Raw genomic sequence first — 20585 nt, forward strand, 5'->3', positions numbered from 1 at the left:
ACTGAAATGCACACAAAATAGATTAGAACTGTGCACTTACCATTACAAAAAACAAACCTATTAAATAGAGTTCAAGATTTCTTTCAATTTTTCTTTTTCTTAGATTGAGGGTATATAGTTAAAATATTGTGTTCAAAATTTTCCTTCAGAGTAGTTATATGTATTAATCACTTAAAAGATAATTTGATCCATTGTTTGTTTCTGTTCAGTATTAACATTTCTTTTCCTCCATGCTTATTGACTTACTTTCTACATATCTAGAACATTTAACATAGTTCCAAAGGCAAGACTATCCAAAAGTATATTCATATTAGTCACTCTTTTCGCAATTTTTTTCACTCCTGTCAATAAACAATTTCATTTCATCTAGTTACTGGCTTGTTCTTCCTGTGTTGTTTTTTTTTACATAAATAAGCAGCTACATAAACATGTTTTTCCTATTGCTTTGAAAGAGTGTCTTATTACTCCTTTAAAGGATTGGCAAGAGTGTAAATAGGTGAACACCAGGGATAAAATTAACTTTTTTTAGAATTTTACTTTGAAAGACTTTAATTATTCTGAAATGGAATTTTAATGAAATATATATTTAATATAGGCTTTTATGAAACACAGAATGTTGCTGTTAACTGGTTACACTAACAATATTTACTTCTATTATTGAAGAATTAGGGAAAGAAACACCAACATTTCAAATAAGGTTTTATGAAACTGCAGAAATTAATGTTATTAATTTGTAAAAGCACTGAAATTTATTTCTGGATAATATATATAACCTGAAGTAAGCCTTTGGTTCTTTTCTCATTTCTGCATTTTGACATCATACTGTCTATGTTGAGAAGTATTTCTAAAAATATTCTAGAATTAATAAAATGTTGATAACAAAGACATCTATATTTGAATACCACTAGCAGTCTTAGTTCCACAACAAGTATTTCATATAACTTGAAGAGAATGATACTATCGGAACATGCTAAAGGACTTTAGAAAAAGTATGTCAAGGAAAAAAGAAACAGAACAAGGGGGGTCAGAGGCAACAGTATGTAAGAAAAAACATAGAAAATTTATCTCACCAGAAACAGCACCTCTTCTCAGTCTCAGACAAGTACTGCCTCCAAAAAAGCCAATTCAAGCGTTGGGAAGTGGCAGGATCAATATGGGAGGGCCGAATCACCTGATCTAAGGTAAGGCTATTTTTAAACATTGGATACTCCTGATGTTTAGGTCATCAGTGTTGTTTTATCTCATTAGAAAGATAATAAATTTTGACTAGGCTGTACCATTTTCCCCCCTGAATTACACTGTTTCAGTATAGAATTGGGGGTTTTTACACTTACCTTATGAATCAGCCCTTATCACCTCATGTCTCGCTCCTTGTCTCTCTAGCTTTTTATAACATAAATCACCTGGAACCATGCTAATGGGTGCTCAATAAATGTTTTCCTTCCCCTTGCTGCAGGTTTAATTTTCCTTTCTCGTATCATACCCTATTCAAAAACCCCTGGGTGCTTTTCACTATCTGGAATAAAATTTAGCTCTCTGAGCCGGTCTTTAGGACCTATAAAATTGGACGCCATTGAATCTTTCCAATCTTTATTTCCCAACTACAGTGCATAAACCTGCCATTCTATTAAGTGGGTCTAGGAAGTACTATCTCCCTTATTGTTGCTATGCTTTTTATTCATAATCCATCCTCCGTAGAATTTTGGTTTGTGTTCTACATCTTAAATTTACAAAGCATACAAACCTTGGATGGATATTGTAAACTCTGAGCCTGTGAAAATGGGAATAATAATTTCTATCCTAAGCGATATAATGAGAAGCAAGTGTGTTAGGGTATGAAAATGTTTTGCCAACAATAAGCAGCTATACTTTGCTTGACTATACAATCTAAGCAGTTATACTTTGCTTGACTAGAAATACAGACTAAGATACCTTCTTAATTTATCGCTTGAAGTTTTAAATAAGGTAATAGTATATGGGAGTGTATTTTGTTTGTTTTCGTTGGTAAAGAATTTAAAGCTTTCTTCCTGGGCAGCTTGATGCTGTATTAATGTGTGTTTTGTTTTGTTTTTTATGAATTTATTTTATTTTATTTTTGGCTGAGCTGGGTCTTCGTTGCTACGTGGGCTTTCTCTAGTTGTGGTGAGCGCGGGCTACTCTTCGTTGCAGTGCGCGGGCTTCTCATTGCGGTGGCTTCTCTTGTTGCGGAGCTCGGGCTCTAGGCGCACTGGCTTCAGTAGCTGTGGCTCGCGGGCTTTAGAGTACAGGCTCGGTAGTTGTGGTGCACAGGCTTAGTTGCTCCCCGGCATGTGGGATCTTCCCCAACTAGGGCTCGAACCCGTATCCCCTGCATTGGCAGACAGATGCTTAACCACTGCGCCACCAGGGAAGTCCCATGCTGCTATTACTTTAACATCTGAAATTTCTTTTATATAAACCATTTGACTTATAATTTTTATCTTAAAATAGTTATGCTTTTGATATAACAGTTTATTTCTTGAAATAAATTGGCCATTTTATAAGGAAAATATTGGTTTTTAAATCTGAAAGTGATACATTTCAGTACTTAGACTATATAACTTCCCCCTGGCTTCCCACCCCCCCTCCCCCCGTGCCCCAAAAGATGGTTTGGTAACTCAGAAAACTCCCTATTCTGATTTTGTGATTAGTCTCAGGGAGTATAGGTAGTAGGAAATTTGACACTGTATTTTCAGTATGTATTTTGTGCTTTTGAAAATTAAAAATTAAAAAGAAAAAATAACTGTAGATGAAAGCTACATACACTTTCTTATAGCATACGATAACAAATGAGATTCCAGCTCTTGTAATTAATGTAACTGAGAAATGGGGAGTTTATTTTAAAGCATTCCTCAAGTCTCTTTGTAAAGAACGATTAAATGATGGTTGAGATCCTTTTCATAAATTACTGTATTTGGAGACCCAGACTTTTCTCACCCTGTTACTCTTAATTTATATATTATTGTGTTTTTTAAATCTTTAAGCTAACTATAGTATATAACAATAACATTTTATTGGTGCAAGTTTGTTTTGTACAGATTTGTAACTCTTGTAAAGCGAATTAATGAGAAGAATGAAGTCGTTTTAATGAACACAGAAAATTGGAATAGGCAATGTGGATGATTGCTATAACCTTATGCCAGTGTCCAATTTATTTCTGTATTTTGTTTCCATTTTACAATCTTAAACTATGCTCCTTTTAGGTAATTAGTTGCAAATTCTAGGTTGTTTTATTAAGCTTGTTTTCCAATATCAGAATACTTTTAAACTAACCCAGACTCTTGAAGGAGGAATAGTTAAAAATTGTTTTACAATGTATAATCACTAAGATATTTAAACCTGCTCGCATGTTTTATAAATAGACAAACAAAACTTAAAAGTGGATGTTAAATGAACATTAAATCTAAGATTGACTCCCTCATTTGTTCTTGCTGCTTACTGTTATGTCTTGATGAAATCGTTTACTGAAAAAATGTACCTGTACTTCATAGCATTTGAGCACTCTGAATGCATGTTGCTATATTGTGTAGCTTGTAAGATTTTATGTGATTGGACATATGAAGGCCTTTTTTTTTTAATTACCTGTAGAAACATATCTTTTCCTGTCAGTGATACATTTAAAAAATGCAACTAAGCATAAATATGGCTGGTAAAGCTTTATTCCAAACTCTGCACAAAAGTAAGTAAACTTGGCTGCCCTAATAAACACAATTTATGTCCTCCAGTGAGTCAAATTTTAGCATATTTCACCTTTAAGTATTCAAGGTTTTTTGTTTGTTTTTAATATAGCTTAACAAGTAACGTGACATTTTAAAAATTCAGGACCCAGAAAATTAGCGTGGAAAACATTCTGTGGGTAGGAGGGGTTTGGAGTTGGTCATACCCAAGCCTGAATATTGACGTTAGCGCGGTACTTCACAAAAGAGCCTCTTTCCACATCTGTGAAAATGAAACTGATTGGACTTACACCTTACTTTCAATGTACTTACAGATGAAATAATTTTTAAGCCTGTGAAAATGCTATTGCAGGGCACCACTAAAGTGTTAGTTCCCTTTGGATCTCTGCTCCCATCATAGGCTTTACCAGTCTCTTTGAATATGGTGTGATAGGAAATTACATGTCCTGAAGACAGTTTTTAAATTCTGTGATTTTTTTTTTTGGACGTGTATCACTTTTCTAGAGAGAATTATTTTTTATTAAGAAGTCTCCACTTGAAAAATAGAATGTAAGTATAGAAGCAGTACTGTCTGTCCACAGAACTCAAAAGATCAATATGAAAATATGTATGTAATGAAATCCTTACCATAATTGTTAAACCTTTATAGATATGACTTTAAATTTATTGAGTAATAAAAACATTAATTTTTATTAACTACTTTAAGTTCTTTCTAGAAGAGGACAAAATATAAGTCTCTTCTTTGGGCATGCCATTAGTTGTAGTCCTCGACTTTAGCTCTGTATTGGGGTTACATGGCGAGCTACAAAAAATATTGGTGCTTCGGCCTGAGAGACTCAGATTTAACTATTTGGTGTGCACTCTGGGCATTGGGGGCCTTAAACGCTCTCTAGATGATTCTGATGTTCAGGCCAAGTTGAGAACCCCTAATCCATTAGTGGGGTGTGAAATCAATTTGCTGGTCTCAGCCACCAAATATTTCTTGGTTTTATTTTGGTTTTTTTCCTGTCTTATTTGTAAATATTAATAAAATCATATTTGATATTAATGTTATTTTTCCTTTATAGTAAGTGTAAGTAAGTACTGTTTTATGAACCTTTTTTAATATAATATATATACTGGATTGCTGTGCAAAATGTATTTCCTAAATAACTGTTTTGTGGTTTAAAAAGTTTAAAAACTACTGTACTCTATCATACTTTCACTTAAGATGGACTCAGCGGAGAAACTTTTTTCTTTTTTACTTTCATCTTTAAAATGGGAATAATAATAGTTGCTACCTCATAGGATTATTATGAGGAGTAAATCTATATAAAGTGCTTAGAACAGTGCTTTCCTAGCACCAAAGTAAGTGTTCGATAAATACTAGCAATTGTTATTACCAAGAAAAGTAATCGTCAGAGCTAGTGCTTTGTTTTTCTCTTAATGCACATTAAAGACTTTTGTTATGAAGACTGTCCTTCATTTTGGCTGGTAAAAAATAAGCTCAGAGATAAATTGGTGGCCAAAGATTAATAACTAACCTTTTATCTGTTTTCCCTTGGTTGTGATTTTGTTACTCTTAGGATTTCTATTGTATCTATGTAAGCAGCTCTCATACCCTTTCTGGAACATCAGAATCATCAAAATATGTCATTTTATTTTAATTCCACTAAAATTTCAGAGGTGTTTTCATATTCATCTGTGCTAGGAGGATAGGTAGAGGTTTTTGTGACTATTCACTGCCTGTATTAAACTGTAGATTAATGAAACTGTAGCTGTCCACTGTGGTTAGTTGCTCTGTCTTTCAGCTTTTTACTCTATGGTTGAGTCCAGTATAGAGAAGAGAATCTTGATAACTGCATTAGCTGTCTGCCTTATTGAACAAATTTGTAAACCCAGTTAAACCTGTGCTATGTAGAAATCCAAGTTACAGTAGATCCTCATGGTGAAGCTCTACTAAATTTTTTTATTCATTGAAATAGAAAGTGGTACATCAGAAATTTTAATAATAATATGGTTCAATATTGTTTTCCATAATGTGACATCAGAATTGATGTTTAATTATTCACCTGTGTTAAATATTAAGTGATTTTTGTTACTTTGGTACATATGTGTCTGTTGTAAAATATTTCTAACAAAATTTCTGATTAAGGTAAATCAATTTGTGTGGTAAAAATGCTTGGGCAAGGAGCTGTTACTATTATGGACATGTAAGGAATTGCAATTTTCTAGACTCCCTCTAGTGATATACATTTATTAAGGCTAATTTCTCATTTGTATGTTTTCATTTTATTTATTTATTTTTAAAAATATTTATTTATTTATGGCTGTGTTGGGTCTTCGTTGCTGTATGCAGGCTTTCTCCAGTTGGCGGTGAGTGGGGGGCCACTCCTCGCTGCGGTGCATGGGCCTCTCATTGTCGTGGCCTCTCGTTGCGAAGCACGGGCTCCAGGCGTGCAGGCCTCAGCAGTTGTGGCACGTGGGCTCAGCAGTTGTGGCTTGTGGGCTCCAGACCTCAGGCTCAGCAGTTGTGGCACACGGGCCCAGTTGCTCCGTGGTATGTGGGATCCTCCTGGGCCAGGGCTCGAAGCCGTGTCCCCCGCATTGGCAGGCAGATTCTTAACCACTGCACCACCAGGGAAGTCCTGTATGTTTTAGAAACACAGTATTTGCCATTTTGAATCTTTAGTGATAGAGCAATCCATTTAAAGCTGAAAAAGGTAATCAGACATCTCTGAACATATTGAAGATAAACTTTAATAAATGAGTACTCCCATGTGTCCCAGAATTTTTGAAAGCAGAAGTCGTTAGAAATCCATGGTCAAAGGTTATAGAATCTTTCCCCTTTTGCTACTTTTAACAATTCAGAGAATTTATAATCCAAGTTGCAAATCCAAACAAATTTGTGAGAATTTGTTCTTGATGGGAATAAATTTAAGAAGATGGAGAGGGGAGAATCCAGCAATTGAGAATAGAAGAGAATGGAAAAGAAAATGGGTAGAAATAAGGATTTTTACTATGAAGTTTAGGTAGTAATAAATGGTGAGGGAAATCCTGGTTTCAGAATATACACCTTTATCGTTTGGGCTGTTGGATCTGAGATGTGTTTATATATGGGAGAGCTGATGGCATGTGCTTTGATAGGAAATTATAGTGGTCGTAGCTTTGTAAGTCTTTTAAGTTCTAGGCAAAAATAAGAGCAATATTTGTTTTGTCAGAAGTATTTCAATTTTTCTAATGTGTGACTGTTAGGGTAGTTTCCCAGCTGCACTGAAGGGTACACGTTAAGTAAAATCACTTTTGATCTTTGAGATCATGAGGGAACCTAGGTGGTCAATGACCTAGGCATAAAATCAGAAAGGCTTGAACATTTTTTAAATGTTATGAACAGAAATCTTAAGTGGCAGGTTAGTAAGCAGGAATTAAATATGTAGTTGCAGACATTTCAAATGCCATTATAGACTTTTTATAGTTCTCTCTTCTTGTTTTTGTGAGCATAAAATTATTTATGGGACTTTTCAAGGTTTACTTGAAACATACTTTCAGTAGTTCTTGATTTCCCAAAGTCTTAAGTTTTTCAAAGGCTGCTTATCTTGCTAGAAGGCAGCATGGCTCAAGGGAAGGGGTCTGAGGCTTTGGAGTCAGGAGGAAAGTTAGTTTTGCCATGTAATCATTACTGAGGTCAGTGACATCACTCTGGCTCTAGCTTTATCATCTCTAACAAGTATATATTAATTTTTTAAGTTAAGGGTTATTCTGAGGTTTAGGTATAGAATGTAATCATTCAATAATTGGTAGCTGCTGTTATTAGTCATTTTAGGAACCTAACTGTGGTGACCTGAAGGATCTATGGTACTTTGTTTTACTTCTATAAAATTTTAAAAACAGAATTGTTCAGAACTGAAATATAGGTGAAGAGAAATTCATCTAATTTGCATCCACTTTTCATTGCCAGTTCCTACAAGTGACTTCTGTTATCTTGTTAAGCATATATATTTTTATAAAGTTCTTAGCTACATGTAAAAATGGCTTTAAACGTTATTTTATTTTCTTTTATTGTTAGATTTTCCTATTAAATTTGCAGCATTATTTTGTGATAGACTGTTTTTCCATCTACTCACAAACTTTAATGGTTGTAAATACAATTGGAGGTGGGGCTGGCATTTAAATATTTGAATTTTTCTATCTAAAGGCAAGTTATCAAGAATGAAAAAGTGGTTCCCTATTTATTTTTTCTAATTCTCAGAATAAATAACTAAGGAAAATAACCTTTATGTATCAAAGTGAGCATCATTTCTTTTCAAGCCCTTTTGAGGAATTTTTAAGATTTCTGTAATAGAACTATGATATGTGTTACAATTATAGTGGCCAAAAATTTTTATTTCCATTTGTTTAACATTTTCTACTGATTCAGTTCCACAAAGATAAATTCACTTGGAGACTATTAAAAAACAGTAAATTTTGAAGAAAACCTACAAAAATACTTAAAATTTAGCATTATGATCATTGTTGGGTGTGTTGGTCTTAGCTTATTAATAAAACTTAGTTTTTATGACTATGCAAAGTAGTGAGATCTAAGTGAAGTTTTTTCAATGTGTGTTGTGATCTGATTTTATTTTAAATTATATTGCAAAGGGTTTTAGCCTTTATTTCTCACCTAATATTTGTGTTATTGTCCAAACATCTAATTAGGTGAAACTGAAATGATTGAATTTTTATGTTACAGGAGATTACCTGGGGCAATTGATGTTATTGGTCAGACTATAACTATCAGCCGAGTAGAAGGAAGGCGACGGGCAAATGAAAACAGCAACATACAGGTTTAGTATTTTAAAAGTTATTATTTTTTTTTAAATGAAGGATTATATCTGTGTTCTAATTTAATTCATTCATAGCACTATGCTATGTGTACGGTGATTTAGATGCTACAAAGGGGATTTAAAATGTGGAATCAATCACCATGTTATTACAAAAGCTGTTCCATTTAAAATTTATAACCTTTGGATCTTTTTCAGTAAGATATTTTTTTCCTTGCTATAAATGTGATATATAGGCTCATTGGACTAAAAAAGGAAAATATGGGAAAAGTTTAAAGAAGAAAATAAAACCGTCGATAGTTCTGCCATCTAAAGATAACCACTCTTAACATTTTGGTACATCCCTTCCTTGTCACTAAGCAAGATTGGGATAGATACTACTATGGTTATATTTTTGTGTATCCTTTTTTTTTTCCATATAAAATTATCATTTACATTTTCCCATATTCTTAAAAATATTTAACAGCTCCTCATGATAGATTTATTGTATGGCTATACCATAATTTATTTAATGTGAGATTTCTCGGTGAAGTAGATCTCTTTGCTTTTCAAGTGAAAGAATGAAAGAAGATGAGTTATTAATAGCTTATATAATTCAAGTTTGAACTTTGAGTAATTGAGACTTTCAGCTGTTAGCTTGACCACACTTTTTTTCATTATTTATTTTCTTTCTCTGAGTACTTTAAAAGATGTCCAGTGTTTTGATTCTTTATTATCTTTAATAAATTATGTAAATGTTCTTTTTAGCACCTTTTAAGGTAAATTATTTCTAAAATGGAAGATAATCCTCTTTTTTACCCCCACCATTAAAATGTCATGCTTTCTTAAAATAATACTGCTTTCTACTTTAAAAACTGGCTTATCAGCATAAGCCTTATAAAAATTACTGTACTTAAATGTAGGAAAAGTTAATGAAAGGAGATTATATGTTTAGATGATATGCTTTAGCTAGCAAGGATTTGAAAAGTATAAATTAAATATATAACATCATGTTGCCTGTTTTTTCTAGTTTTCTCAAACATGTTTGCACATCAGATTCCCTTGGGGAGCTTGTCAAAAATTCAAATTTCTAGGTGCCACTGTCCTGTAGGTTTGGTTTCTGTCCCTTACCTGTTCACATAGATCAATATTTTGTAAATACTTTTACTTTTTAAGTATAAACCCTTGTTCCTAAAGGTACAAGGCTCACATGAAGAAGTTTTTTTATGTATCTGGCTGCCTGTTAGTTGCACCCTATTGATGCATGCCTTATAGTCTCTTACTTTGCAACCTGATAATGACAGGCCTTGGTACAGTGAATATCTGGTTCTCTTGCCACGTTAATTTCTTAATGTTGGTATCTATGACTAATGATTATATCGCCTTAATTTGAATACTTTAACTTTGGTTGAGTAACAAAGATAATACTCATTACATTTTATTTATGAAGTACTTAATTGTCTCATTTAGAATATTTTTTTTTTTTTTTTTTTTTTTTCTTTTTGCGGTATGCGGGCCTCTCACTGTTGTGGCCTCCCCCGTTGCGGAGCACAGGCTCCGGATGCGCAGGCCCAGCGGCCATGGCTCACGGGCCCAGCCGCTCCGCGGCATATGGGATCCTCCCAGACCGGGGCACGAACCCGTATCCCCTGCATCGGCAGGCGGACTCTCAACCACTGCGCCACCAGGGAGGCCCTAGAATATTTTTAAAACAATTATTCCTTAAGAATTTTATTTGTAATGATTCAGTTTTGTCTAGGCTTTGAATATGAACATTTTAAAAAGTGTGTTTGAGAGTGAATACTCACATCTGTATAATATCTGTATAATATACGCACACATCACACACATAGAAAAATTACTCCTGCTTTCCCAGAATATATGTAAGTGAATAAAACTTATTTCTTAGATTAAATGAGATTCATTTACTGAGTTTAATCTTAGATAAGAACATTTATTCATCTTTTTAATTAACTGTGCTCTAATTTTAGGTCCTTTCTGAAAGATCTGCTACTGAAGTAGACAACAATTTTAGCAAACCACCGCCATTTTTCCCTCCAGGAGCTCCTCCCACTCACCTTCCACCTCCTCCATTTCTTCCGCCTCCTCCCACTGTCAGCACTGCTCCACCTCTGATTCCACCACCAGGTAAATAGTAAATAAGACATTTGATTTTGAAAGAAAAATAACCTATGAGTGTTTTTAAAATTTCGAATTTAACAATTAAAGTATGTATTTTAAAATAGCATCTTCATTGATTGCACTACATTAAAAGTAATAGAATATGAAATTGATTATGTAAAATCTTCAGTAGATTCACACTGAAACAGATGTATACGTGTCTTACTTTTTCAGTAAAGCAAAGAAGCAATGTACTAAAATAGGGAAGAATGGACAGACACTAAAATTGTGATCCAAAAATATGATAGTGATCCTCAAATTAAAGTTGCTAGTTGTATATGTATAAATTCACATTGAATCATATTAACTTGTTTTGAAAAAAAATTTAAAGATACTTTCAGAATGGCGTAAGTCAGAAAAATTACGTCCTGTGAAGGGATTGAAATGAAAATCTCAGTCTGTCTGGTCATCTTTCTTTGTATACTGGTTTCCTTTTAGGAGACTTTCTGGGTGCCAGGTATCTGATATTTACTTCTACTACACAAGAGAGAAAACTAATGTCAATTTTTATCATATTCTTAGTCACTTTTGGTTATTTATTAAAAACTAGATCAGTGACAGTAGAAAAAAATTCACAAATAATTACCAAATTTTATACTTTCATCCTTTTGTCTGAAGACCTTTGTTATTTTATTCACGATAGGCTTTCAATATTTATATCCTTTAATCAATTTTTAATGAAACTAACAGGATTGATTGAGATAATAATTACTTTCTTCCTAGGGAGAATGCCAGTAGTAAATATTAAAAATTAGCTCCTGGTCCTAACCAGAACTACATGCGCTACATATGTTAAAATTTGCTTTCTATTAATAAAATCAGTTTATACTAGAGAGGCTTGTCCACTCACTTTGCATTTTCAAGAGAGTTGTCTTTGTTTTAAGCGGTGGTGATTGTAATTAGAGTACAGAAGCACTTAAAGGGTGTGACTAATCCTTCCCTGTAATACTCATCCTTGGCCTCGAAAATTCACCTACTGCATTAGCCCCACAAGCACAACGCCTTTGATTTTCTTCTGAGATTACTTCTGCTTTCAAAAAGGATAATTATGAAACCTGACCACGGCTTAGGGAACCTGTTGTCTCAAAAATAGAGGAAAGAGAAGACTGGAGAGGTTACTCCAGAGAACATTATTTCTAAAGTTCAGTGAATTTCTTGTTCCAACAATAAATTGCTTGTTCTGAATCCGAACCCATTCAGAAGTTGTGCCTGGATCTGTGACTCTTGAATCTTTAATGTGATGAGAATTAACTATATGAAAAGAGAAAGTAATGATGACTTAGTGATCCATAAATGAGTTCTTTGCCCAATGAAAAAGATAAAATGTAGAAATAGTTTTGAACGTATTCGATTTAATGAGACTAAAAGATGATCAATATATGTGATTACAGTCTTTACCCTACATTGCTTTGTAATCTTATTTAAGCTTTACCAGCTACTAAAGGTGATTTAAAAGAATTTTTTGTTTACTAGCTAATATAGTATATTCCCAGATGGCTAACATATATTTCAACACTTGCTATTTATTAAAGTAAGTGAGAGAGAGGTGGTATGAACTAATGATAAAAAAATAAATACTTCCCTGGTGTAAGAATATTTAGAAGCCCTGTAGGATATCGATAGGCAATGGCATTATCTGGATGTGCGTTCTTTTTCAAAATGGCAAAATCATTCTATTTCTTTGCTGTATAACCTCTGTTTATAAGGATGACAAATCTTTTAATTATGTTTAGCTTATCTATGGCATTATACTGTAGAGTACCAGTGATTATTGCTTAAGCTGTCTATTTAATATTAATTTTCAGCTACATGCTTTCCATATTTTAAACACCTGTCCAGATTTCCTTTGATGCTTATCCTTAGAGAATATTTCCATGTCATCCTGTCAGCATTTAAGGAATACATATTCAGATGAATTCTAATGCTGGTTAAGCAGTACCTATCTGTGGTATATTTGCTGGGGGTGGTAGTGAGGGAAAGATACCAATTCATATTAAAACCAAATATTTGTAAGTTGAGACTATCTGGATTACTCCTTATTTCACTAGATTGTGAGCTGTTGGAGAGAGCATAGGCTGTGTATTTCCATTTATGTTTCCCCGCAACGCTAATCACAGAGGTCTGTGTATACTTGACATTCCCTTAATATGTTAGCTAATTGAGTTAACAAGGTATTTATGTATCCATAACACCAAAGGGATTTTCAGATTGACAGTTGGTACAGGCACTTATTAATCAGAATGAGCACTGGCTTTAAACTAAAGTATGGCTGCATAGATATATATATACATATACCAGATGAATGTAGGCCTTGATTAAAGCCACATTTTCAGTTACCACTTACCACAGAGTCACATGATTACAGTATATTCTGTAGAGTTTGCTGTAATTTAGATCACCTTAAGAAACATAAGCAACTAGTGAAAGAAAGCTGTGGTTCAGGAGTCGTTTTGTAAGTACTGCCTTAAAAAGTACTCCATTTGTCTTTGAGAAACCTTGGGTTATCTTTTTGCTTCCTTGAGAAATAAAAAAAGGAAAAATGAAAAAAAATCTTTGGAGAATTAATTTGAACATTTTAGTGTTGCATTTGTTAACATTAGCTTTCAAATGTTTAAGTTTTTAAGACTGTAGTTCTGTATATGATGGAACAAATATAGTAATGATGTATTATGCCCTTAATTTGGGGTGTTATCCAGATTTGCTTGGAATAGTCCTATTATATGTTTTGTCCCAGCTTAATTATTACTATTCACTCTCAGAAACGCCTTGGTGTGGAGGATTAAATTTATGGTCAGCTCTTGGAGGTTTACAGATGTGGCTTCTTGCATGAGTGGACAGTTACTCCTTAGCAACAATGAATTGATAGAGACAGCTTCATTCAAGGGACTTTTACTTTCAGATAGTTAACAGAAAAGAAGAGGTGTGTTGCTTCCTCTCCCCCTCAAATACACATACATCTAGAACATACATGAAAGTGACAGGCCAAGATCGTATTTCTGGCCACAATGGATTTGTACGGAGAGCAGAGGAGGTTTTGTTTTGGAGAGTACAACAAACATGTAAGGTCCTAAATGAATGTTGTGAGTTCTGGATTAGCTTTTTTTAATGAAAAAGTATTTAATATGGTTCCTTGCCACCATACTAACAGTAGCTTGAAAACAAACACTCATTATTCAAGATCTTCCTTCATTTTCGGAAAATCTATTATTTTCATTTTCTAGTGAACCAGAAAATTAGATTATTAGATAATCTAAAATTAGATTATTTTCCTGTTAGCAGTATGGTTTCTAGCACAGCAGCTAGCAAATGTTTTGGTTACAGACCCCTTTATACTCTTAAAAATTACTGTAGACCCCAGAGGGCTTTTATTTATGTGTGTTATATCTATTTTTTATTAGAAATTAAACCTGAGAAATTAAAATATTATATTTAAAATATTATTTTGAGAGTATGCATAATAATCCCATTACATATTAAGAACATTTTTATGAAAAATTATTTTTCCAGAACGACAAAAAACATTTAGTGCAAACAGTGGCCTTGTTTTACACTTTTGCAAATCTCTTTACTATGTGGCTTAATAGAAAAAAACCGGATTCTCTTATTTGCTTCCACATTAAATCTATTGTGATTTCACATGTCATGTAGCCTCTGGAAAACTTCATTGTACACTTGCAAGAGAATGAGCATGAAAATGGCAAATAACATCCTAGTGTTTATGAAAGGAGTTTTGACCTTGCAGATTCCTAGAAGGGCCTTTGGGATGCCCAGGAAGCTCCAGATAACACTTTGAGAACTGCTGCTTTGTCAGAAGCTTGGCCTGTATTCGATGAGTATTTTCTGCATCCTTGAGGAAGTACAATTTTGTCCCTTTATTTGAGAAGCTATTTTGTGAATATAACATTTATTAAGCTGATTTTATAGTTCCATGAAGATTTTTGGTCTTACACAGCAAATCCACATATTAACTGATGCTGTTTGCCAAAAATGTAAGCATTATAAACATGTAGTTTCTAGAAATACCTTTTGAAAAATAATTTCTTGAAGTTTTTGAGAACTGTACTCGTTTTCTATTTTGTTGTGTTTTTCTATATTTTTTTAAAAAACCAAGAGTCTCTCAGTGTTTTCAGTAAACTCAAAGTAGGGTATAATGCTAAGTTATCTGTAACGAATACTGTTTTTTGGCACAATTAAAGTTAATTTAAATTTAAGTTTTAATAGAAAATAAAAGCTCCTTCAAGATGTTGATTTTTTTAAACGTCTTTTTTCCCCATGGATGCTCCCTTTATAATAGTTATATTTTTAATACACCATAGATGCTGTATTTTGTAGAATTGAATTATGGTTTAATATTTGCCTTTTGTTTGTGCTACTCTTCCTGTCACTTTGCCATTAGATGTGAGCTTGTAGAGATTAATTCCTTTACAGGTTATTTGTAAAAATATTGATATTTCTATCAGACGTTTTTATTTGTCTAACATAGAATTTTTGTTTTCCGTAGGCTTTTAGATTACTTTATAATAGGAGGAGTAAGAGATCTTAATAAAGATAAAATAGTTCACCCATTTTATAGTTAATGTAAAATTATCTTTTTTACTTCTTAGGTGTGGAGTATGCTGATAACTATTTTTGTTGCTTTAAGTTTAGTGACCATAGCACCTTTTAACATATTTTTTCTTTAAAATTACTTCCATTCCTTTTTTTTTTTTTTTTTTTTTTTTAATTTTTTATTAGTTTCTGCTTTATAACAAAGTGAATCAGTCATACACATACATCTGTTCCCACATCCCTTCCCTCATGCATCTCCCTCCCTCCCACCCTCCCCATCCCACCCCTCCAGGCGGTCACAAAGCACCGAGCTGATCTCCCCGTGCCATGCGGCCGCTTCCCACCATCTATCTACCCCACGTTTGGTAGTGTATATATGTCCATGCCTCTCTTTCGCTTTGTCACAGCTTACCCTTCCCCCTCCCCATATCCTCAAGTCCATTCTCAAGTAGGTCTGTGTCTTTATTCCCGTTTTACCCCTAGGTTCTTCATGCCATTTTTTTTTTTTAAAATTCCGTATATGTGTGTTAGCATACGGTATTTGTCTTTCTCTTTCTGACTTACTTCACTCTGTATGACAGACTCTAGGTCTATCCACCTCATTACAAATAGCTCAGTTTCGTTTCTTTTTATGGCTGAGTAATATTCCATTGTATATATGTGCCACATCTTCTTTATCCATTCATCCGATGATGGACACTTAGGTTGTTTCCATCTCCGGGCTATTGTGAATAGAGCTGCAATGAACATTTTGGTACATGTCTCTTTTTGAATTATGGTTTTCTCAGGGTATATGCCTAGTAGTGGGATTGCTGGGTCATATGGTAGTTCTATTTGTAGTTTTTTAAGGAACCTCCATACTGTTCTCCATAGTGGCTGTACCAATTCACATTCCCACCAGCAGTGCAAGAGTGTTCCCTTTTCTCCACACCCTCTCCAGCATTTATTGTTTCTAGATTTCTTGATGATGGCCATTCTGACTGGTGTGAGATGATATCTCATTGTAGTTTTGATTTGCATTTCTCTGATGATTAATGATGTTGAGCATTCTTTCATGTGTTTGTTGGCAGTCTGTATATCTTCTTTGGAGAAATGCCTATTTAAGTCTTCTGCCCATTTTTGGATTGGGTTGTTTGTTTTTTTGCTATTGAGCTGCATGAGCTGTTTATAAATTTTGGAGATTAATCCTTTGTCAGTTGCTTCATTTGCAAATATTTTCTCCCATTCTGAGGGTTGTCATTTGGTCTTGTTTATGGTTTCCTTTGCTGTGCAAAAGCTTTGAAGTTTCATTAGGTCCCATTTGTTTATCTTTGTTTTTATTTCCATTTCTCTAGGAGGTGGGTCCAAAAGGATCTTGCTGTGATTTATGTCATAGAGTGTTCTACCTATGTTTTCCTCTAAGAGTTTGATAGTTTCTGGCCTTACATTTAAGTCTTTAATCCATTTTGAGCTTATTTTTGTGTATGGTGTTAGGGAATGATCTAATCTCAGACTTTTACATGTCCTTGTCCAGTTTTCCCAGCACCACTTATTGAAGAGGCTGTCCTTTCTCCACTGTACATTCCTGCCTCCTTTATCAAAGATAAGTTGGCCATATGTGCATGGGTTTATCTCTGGGCTTTCTATCCTGATCCACTGATCTATCTTTCTGTTTTTATGCCAGTACCACACTGTCTTAATTACTGTAGCTTTGTAGTATAGTCTGAAGTCAGGGAGCCTGATTCCTCCAGCTCCGTTTTTCGTTCTCAAGATTGCTTTGGCTATTCGGGGTCTTTTGTTTTTCCAAACAAATTTTGAAATTTTTTGTTCTAGTTCTGTGAAAAATGCCAGTGGTAGTTTGATAGGGATTGCATTGAATCTGTAGATTGCTTTGGGTAGTACAGTCATTTTCACAATATTGATTCTTCCAATCCAGGAGCATGGTATATCTCTCCATCTATTTGTATCTTCTTTAATTTCTTTCATCAGTGTCTTATAATTTTCTGCATACAGGTCTTTTGTCTCCTTAGGTAGGTTTATTCCTAGATATTTTATTCTTTTTGTTGCAATGGTAAATGGGAGTGTTTTCTTGATTTCATTTTCAGATTTTTCATCATTAGTGTACAGGAATGCCAGAGATTTCTGTACATTAATTTTGTATCCTGCTACTTTACCAAATTCATTGATTAGCTCTAGTAGTTTTTCGGTAGCATCTTTAGGATTCTCTATGTACAGTATCATGTCATCTGCAAACAGTGAGAGCTTTACTTCTTCTTTTCCGATTTGGATTCCTTTTATTTCCTTTTCTTCTCTGATTGCTGTGGCTAAAACTTCCAAAACTATGTTGAATAAGAGTGGTGAGAGTGGGCAACCTTGTCTTGTTCCTGATCTTAGTGGAAATGGTTTCAGTTTTTCACCATTGAGGACAATGTTGGCTGTGGGTTTGTCATATATGGCCTTTATTATGTTGAGGAAAGATCCCTCTATGCCTACTTTCTGCAGGGTTTTTATCATAAATGGGTGTTGAATTTTGTCGAAAGCTTTCTCTGCATCTATTGAGATGATCATATGGTTTTTCTCCTTCAACTTGTTAATATGGTGTATCACATTGATTGATTTGCGTATATTGAAGAATCCTTGCATTCCTGGAATAAACCCCACTTGATCATGGTGTATGATCCTTTTAATATGCTGTTGGATTCTGTTTGCTAGTATTTTATTGAGGATTTTTGCATCTATGTTCATCAGTGATATTGGCCTGTAGTTTTCTTTCTTTGTGACATCCTTGCCTGGTTTTGGTATCAAGGTGATGGTGGCCTCGTAGAATGAGTTTGGGAGTGTTCCTTCCTCTGATATTGTTTGGAAGAGTTTGAGAAGGATAGGTGTTAGCTCTTCTCTAAATGTTTGATAGAATTCGCCTGTGAAGCCATCTGGTCCTGGGCTTTTGTTTGATGGAAGATTTTTAATCACAGTTTCAATTTCAGTGCTTGTGATTGGTCTATTCATATTTTCTATTTCTTCCTGAGTCAGTCTTGGCAGGTTGTGCATTTCTAAGAATTTGTCCATTTCTTCCAGGTTGTCCATTTTATTGGCATAGAGTTGCTTTACTTCCATTCCTTTTTGCACCTTTGTGATTATTTTACTTTATTAAGAAATAGTTTTATAGTAGTCTACATCCTGGTTTTTTTTAAAGGGTACATGGTAGATGATGTATGTGTATATATAGTATTTAAAATATTGATGAATAGAAAAGCATGTGGTGGAAGGTAATATTTAAAGATTTTTATACAACTTTTTGTACTCAGTTTTTTTGTGCAGACTTTACTTACGAGCTTGATTACTTGAAAGTAGAAATTGGTGAGACATAAGGAAAGTGATCAGGCTATCTATTTGTAACATACTAGTGTTGATGAAATTTGTAATTTACAAGTGAGAAATAGGAAGCATAGTTCACATAGTTCTTCTGCTGTGCTTTTTTCTTTCATTTGAACTGAATAGAGAAATGATAGGTAGTAACTATATGTATTAGTTAGCTCTTGCTCCATAACAAATTACTGTAGAACATAGTGGCTTAAAACAACATACATTTATTATTGAACAGTGTTTGTGGGTTAGGAATGTGGGGACAGCTTAGCTGGTCCTCTGCTTCAAGTTCTCTCACAGGCTTTGAGATGGTCATCTCAAAGGCTCGACTAAGAAAAGATTTCTGTTCAAGTTCACTGACCTCTTTGTTGAAAAGATTCACTTCCTCTCCAGCGCGGTAGCTTGCTTCATCAAAGCGTGAATGCTGAGAACACAATAGAGGAAACCAGCAAAATAGAAGTCACTCTCTTTTGTAACCTAGTCACGGAAGTGACATCCCATCATTTTTGCTGTATTTCGCTTGTTAGAAATAAGTCATTATATCTAGCCCACACTCAAGGGGAGGATATAAATACCAGAGGTATAAAAAGACATGAATACCAGGAGGCAGGGATCACTGGAAGCCATGTCAGAGATTGCCTATCACATAACTCTTTTTTGCCATAGCTATATAAAATAATGATGGGATACATTGAGAATGCATTCATAGATAATTTTTATTCATTTATCTTTTGAGTACAGAGCCTCTGTTAACTTTGTGAGAATTTTTGAAATATAGATGAGTTCCTTTTGATATGACGTTTTGCTGGTCTGCTGCCTTTCTGTTTCTTTGCATCAATTCCTTCAGTCCCTAAGTAGGATTTTAGGTGCTGTACTTCTTTACATTTACAAGTACTTATTATATACTGGAATTAGTTAAATCCTATTCTCTTTCTTTTGAAGATGCCAGATAGTATAGGCTGTCATAGAGCTGTACTGTTTTACTTAAGAATGTCACATGCTTTGTTTGTTTCATAAAACTTTGAAACGGAATTTATTTTATGTGTTTTGAATATTGAGGTGCTCAGCAGTGCAATTAGTAGAGAAGTTTGGATGTAATCCAGTGATTTGCAAAGTATGGTCTCTGGTCAGCAACATCATCATCTCCCTGTTGGGGATGCAAATTCTCTGCCTCACTCCAGACCTACTGAATCAGAAATTCTAGGGGAGGGGCCCAGCAATCTGTGTTTTAACAAATTCTTTACAGCCACTATGGAGAATAGTATGGAGGTTCCTTAAAAAACTACAAATAGAATGACCATATGACCCAGCAATCCCACTACTGGGCATATACCCTGAGAAAACCATAATGCAAAAAGAGTCATGTACTAAAATGTTCATCGCAGCTCTATTTACAATAGCCCAGAGATGGAAACAACCTAAGTGTCCATCATCGGATGAATGGATAAAGAAGATGTGGCACGTATATACAATGGAATATCACTCAGCCATAAAAAGAAACGAAATTGAGCTATTTGTAATGAGGTGGATGGACCTAGAGTCTGTCATACAGAGTGAAGTAAGTCAGAAAGAGAAAGACAATTACCGTATGCTAACACATATATATGGAATTTAAGAAAAAAAAATGTCATGAAGAACCTAGGGGTAAGACAGGAATAAAGACACAGACCTACTAGAGAATGGACTTGAAGATATGGGGAGGGGGAAGGGTAAGCTGTGACAAAGCGAGAGAGTGGCATGGACATATATACACTACCAAACGTAAAATAGCTAGTGGGAAGCAGCCATATAGCACAGGGAGATCAGGTCGGTGCTTTGTGACCACCTAGAGGGGCGGGATAGGGAGGGTGGGAGGGAGGGAGACGCAAGAGGGAAGAGATATGGGAACATATGTATATGTATAACTGATTCACTTTGTTATAAAGCAGAAACTAACACACCATTGTAAAGCAATTATACTCCAATAAAGATGTAAAAAAACAACAACAGAAAAAACAAATTCTTGAGGTGATTCTGATGGCCACTGAAGTTTCAAAACCAC

General features: G+C 34.4%; 1 protein-coding gene across 15 annotated transcripts in view; it reads left to right on the forward strand.

Moving 5' to 3' along the window:
* Positions 1-20585, forward strand: part of FIP1L1 (factor interacting with PAPOLA and CPSF1) — a 70036-nt gene that overhangs the window by 25895 nt on the left and 23556 nt on the right. For 8 of the 15 annotated variants that reach the window (XM_082630733.1, XM_082630728.1, XM_082630735.1 and 5 more), the window contains 3 exons: positions 1074-1181; positions 8404-8497; positions 10465-10621. In XM_082630733.1, coding sequence (XP_082486859.1) covers positions 1074-1181; positions 8404-8497; positions 10465-10621 — 359 coding nt within the window. The remainder of the gene's footprint in view (positions 1-1073; positions 1182-8403; positions 8498-10464; positions 10622-20585) is intronic. The other 7 variants (XM_082630741.1, XM_082630734.1, XM_082630742.1 and 4 more) reach the window with 1 other exon arrangement.

The sequence above is a fragment of the Mesoplodon mirus genome (genome assembly GCF_964341445.2).
Source record: "Mesoplodon mirus genome assembly, chromosome: 2".
Lineage (NCBI taxonomy): Eukaryota > Metazoa > Chordata > Mammalia > Artiodactyla > Ziphiidae > Mesoplodon > Mesoplodon mirus.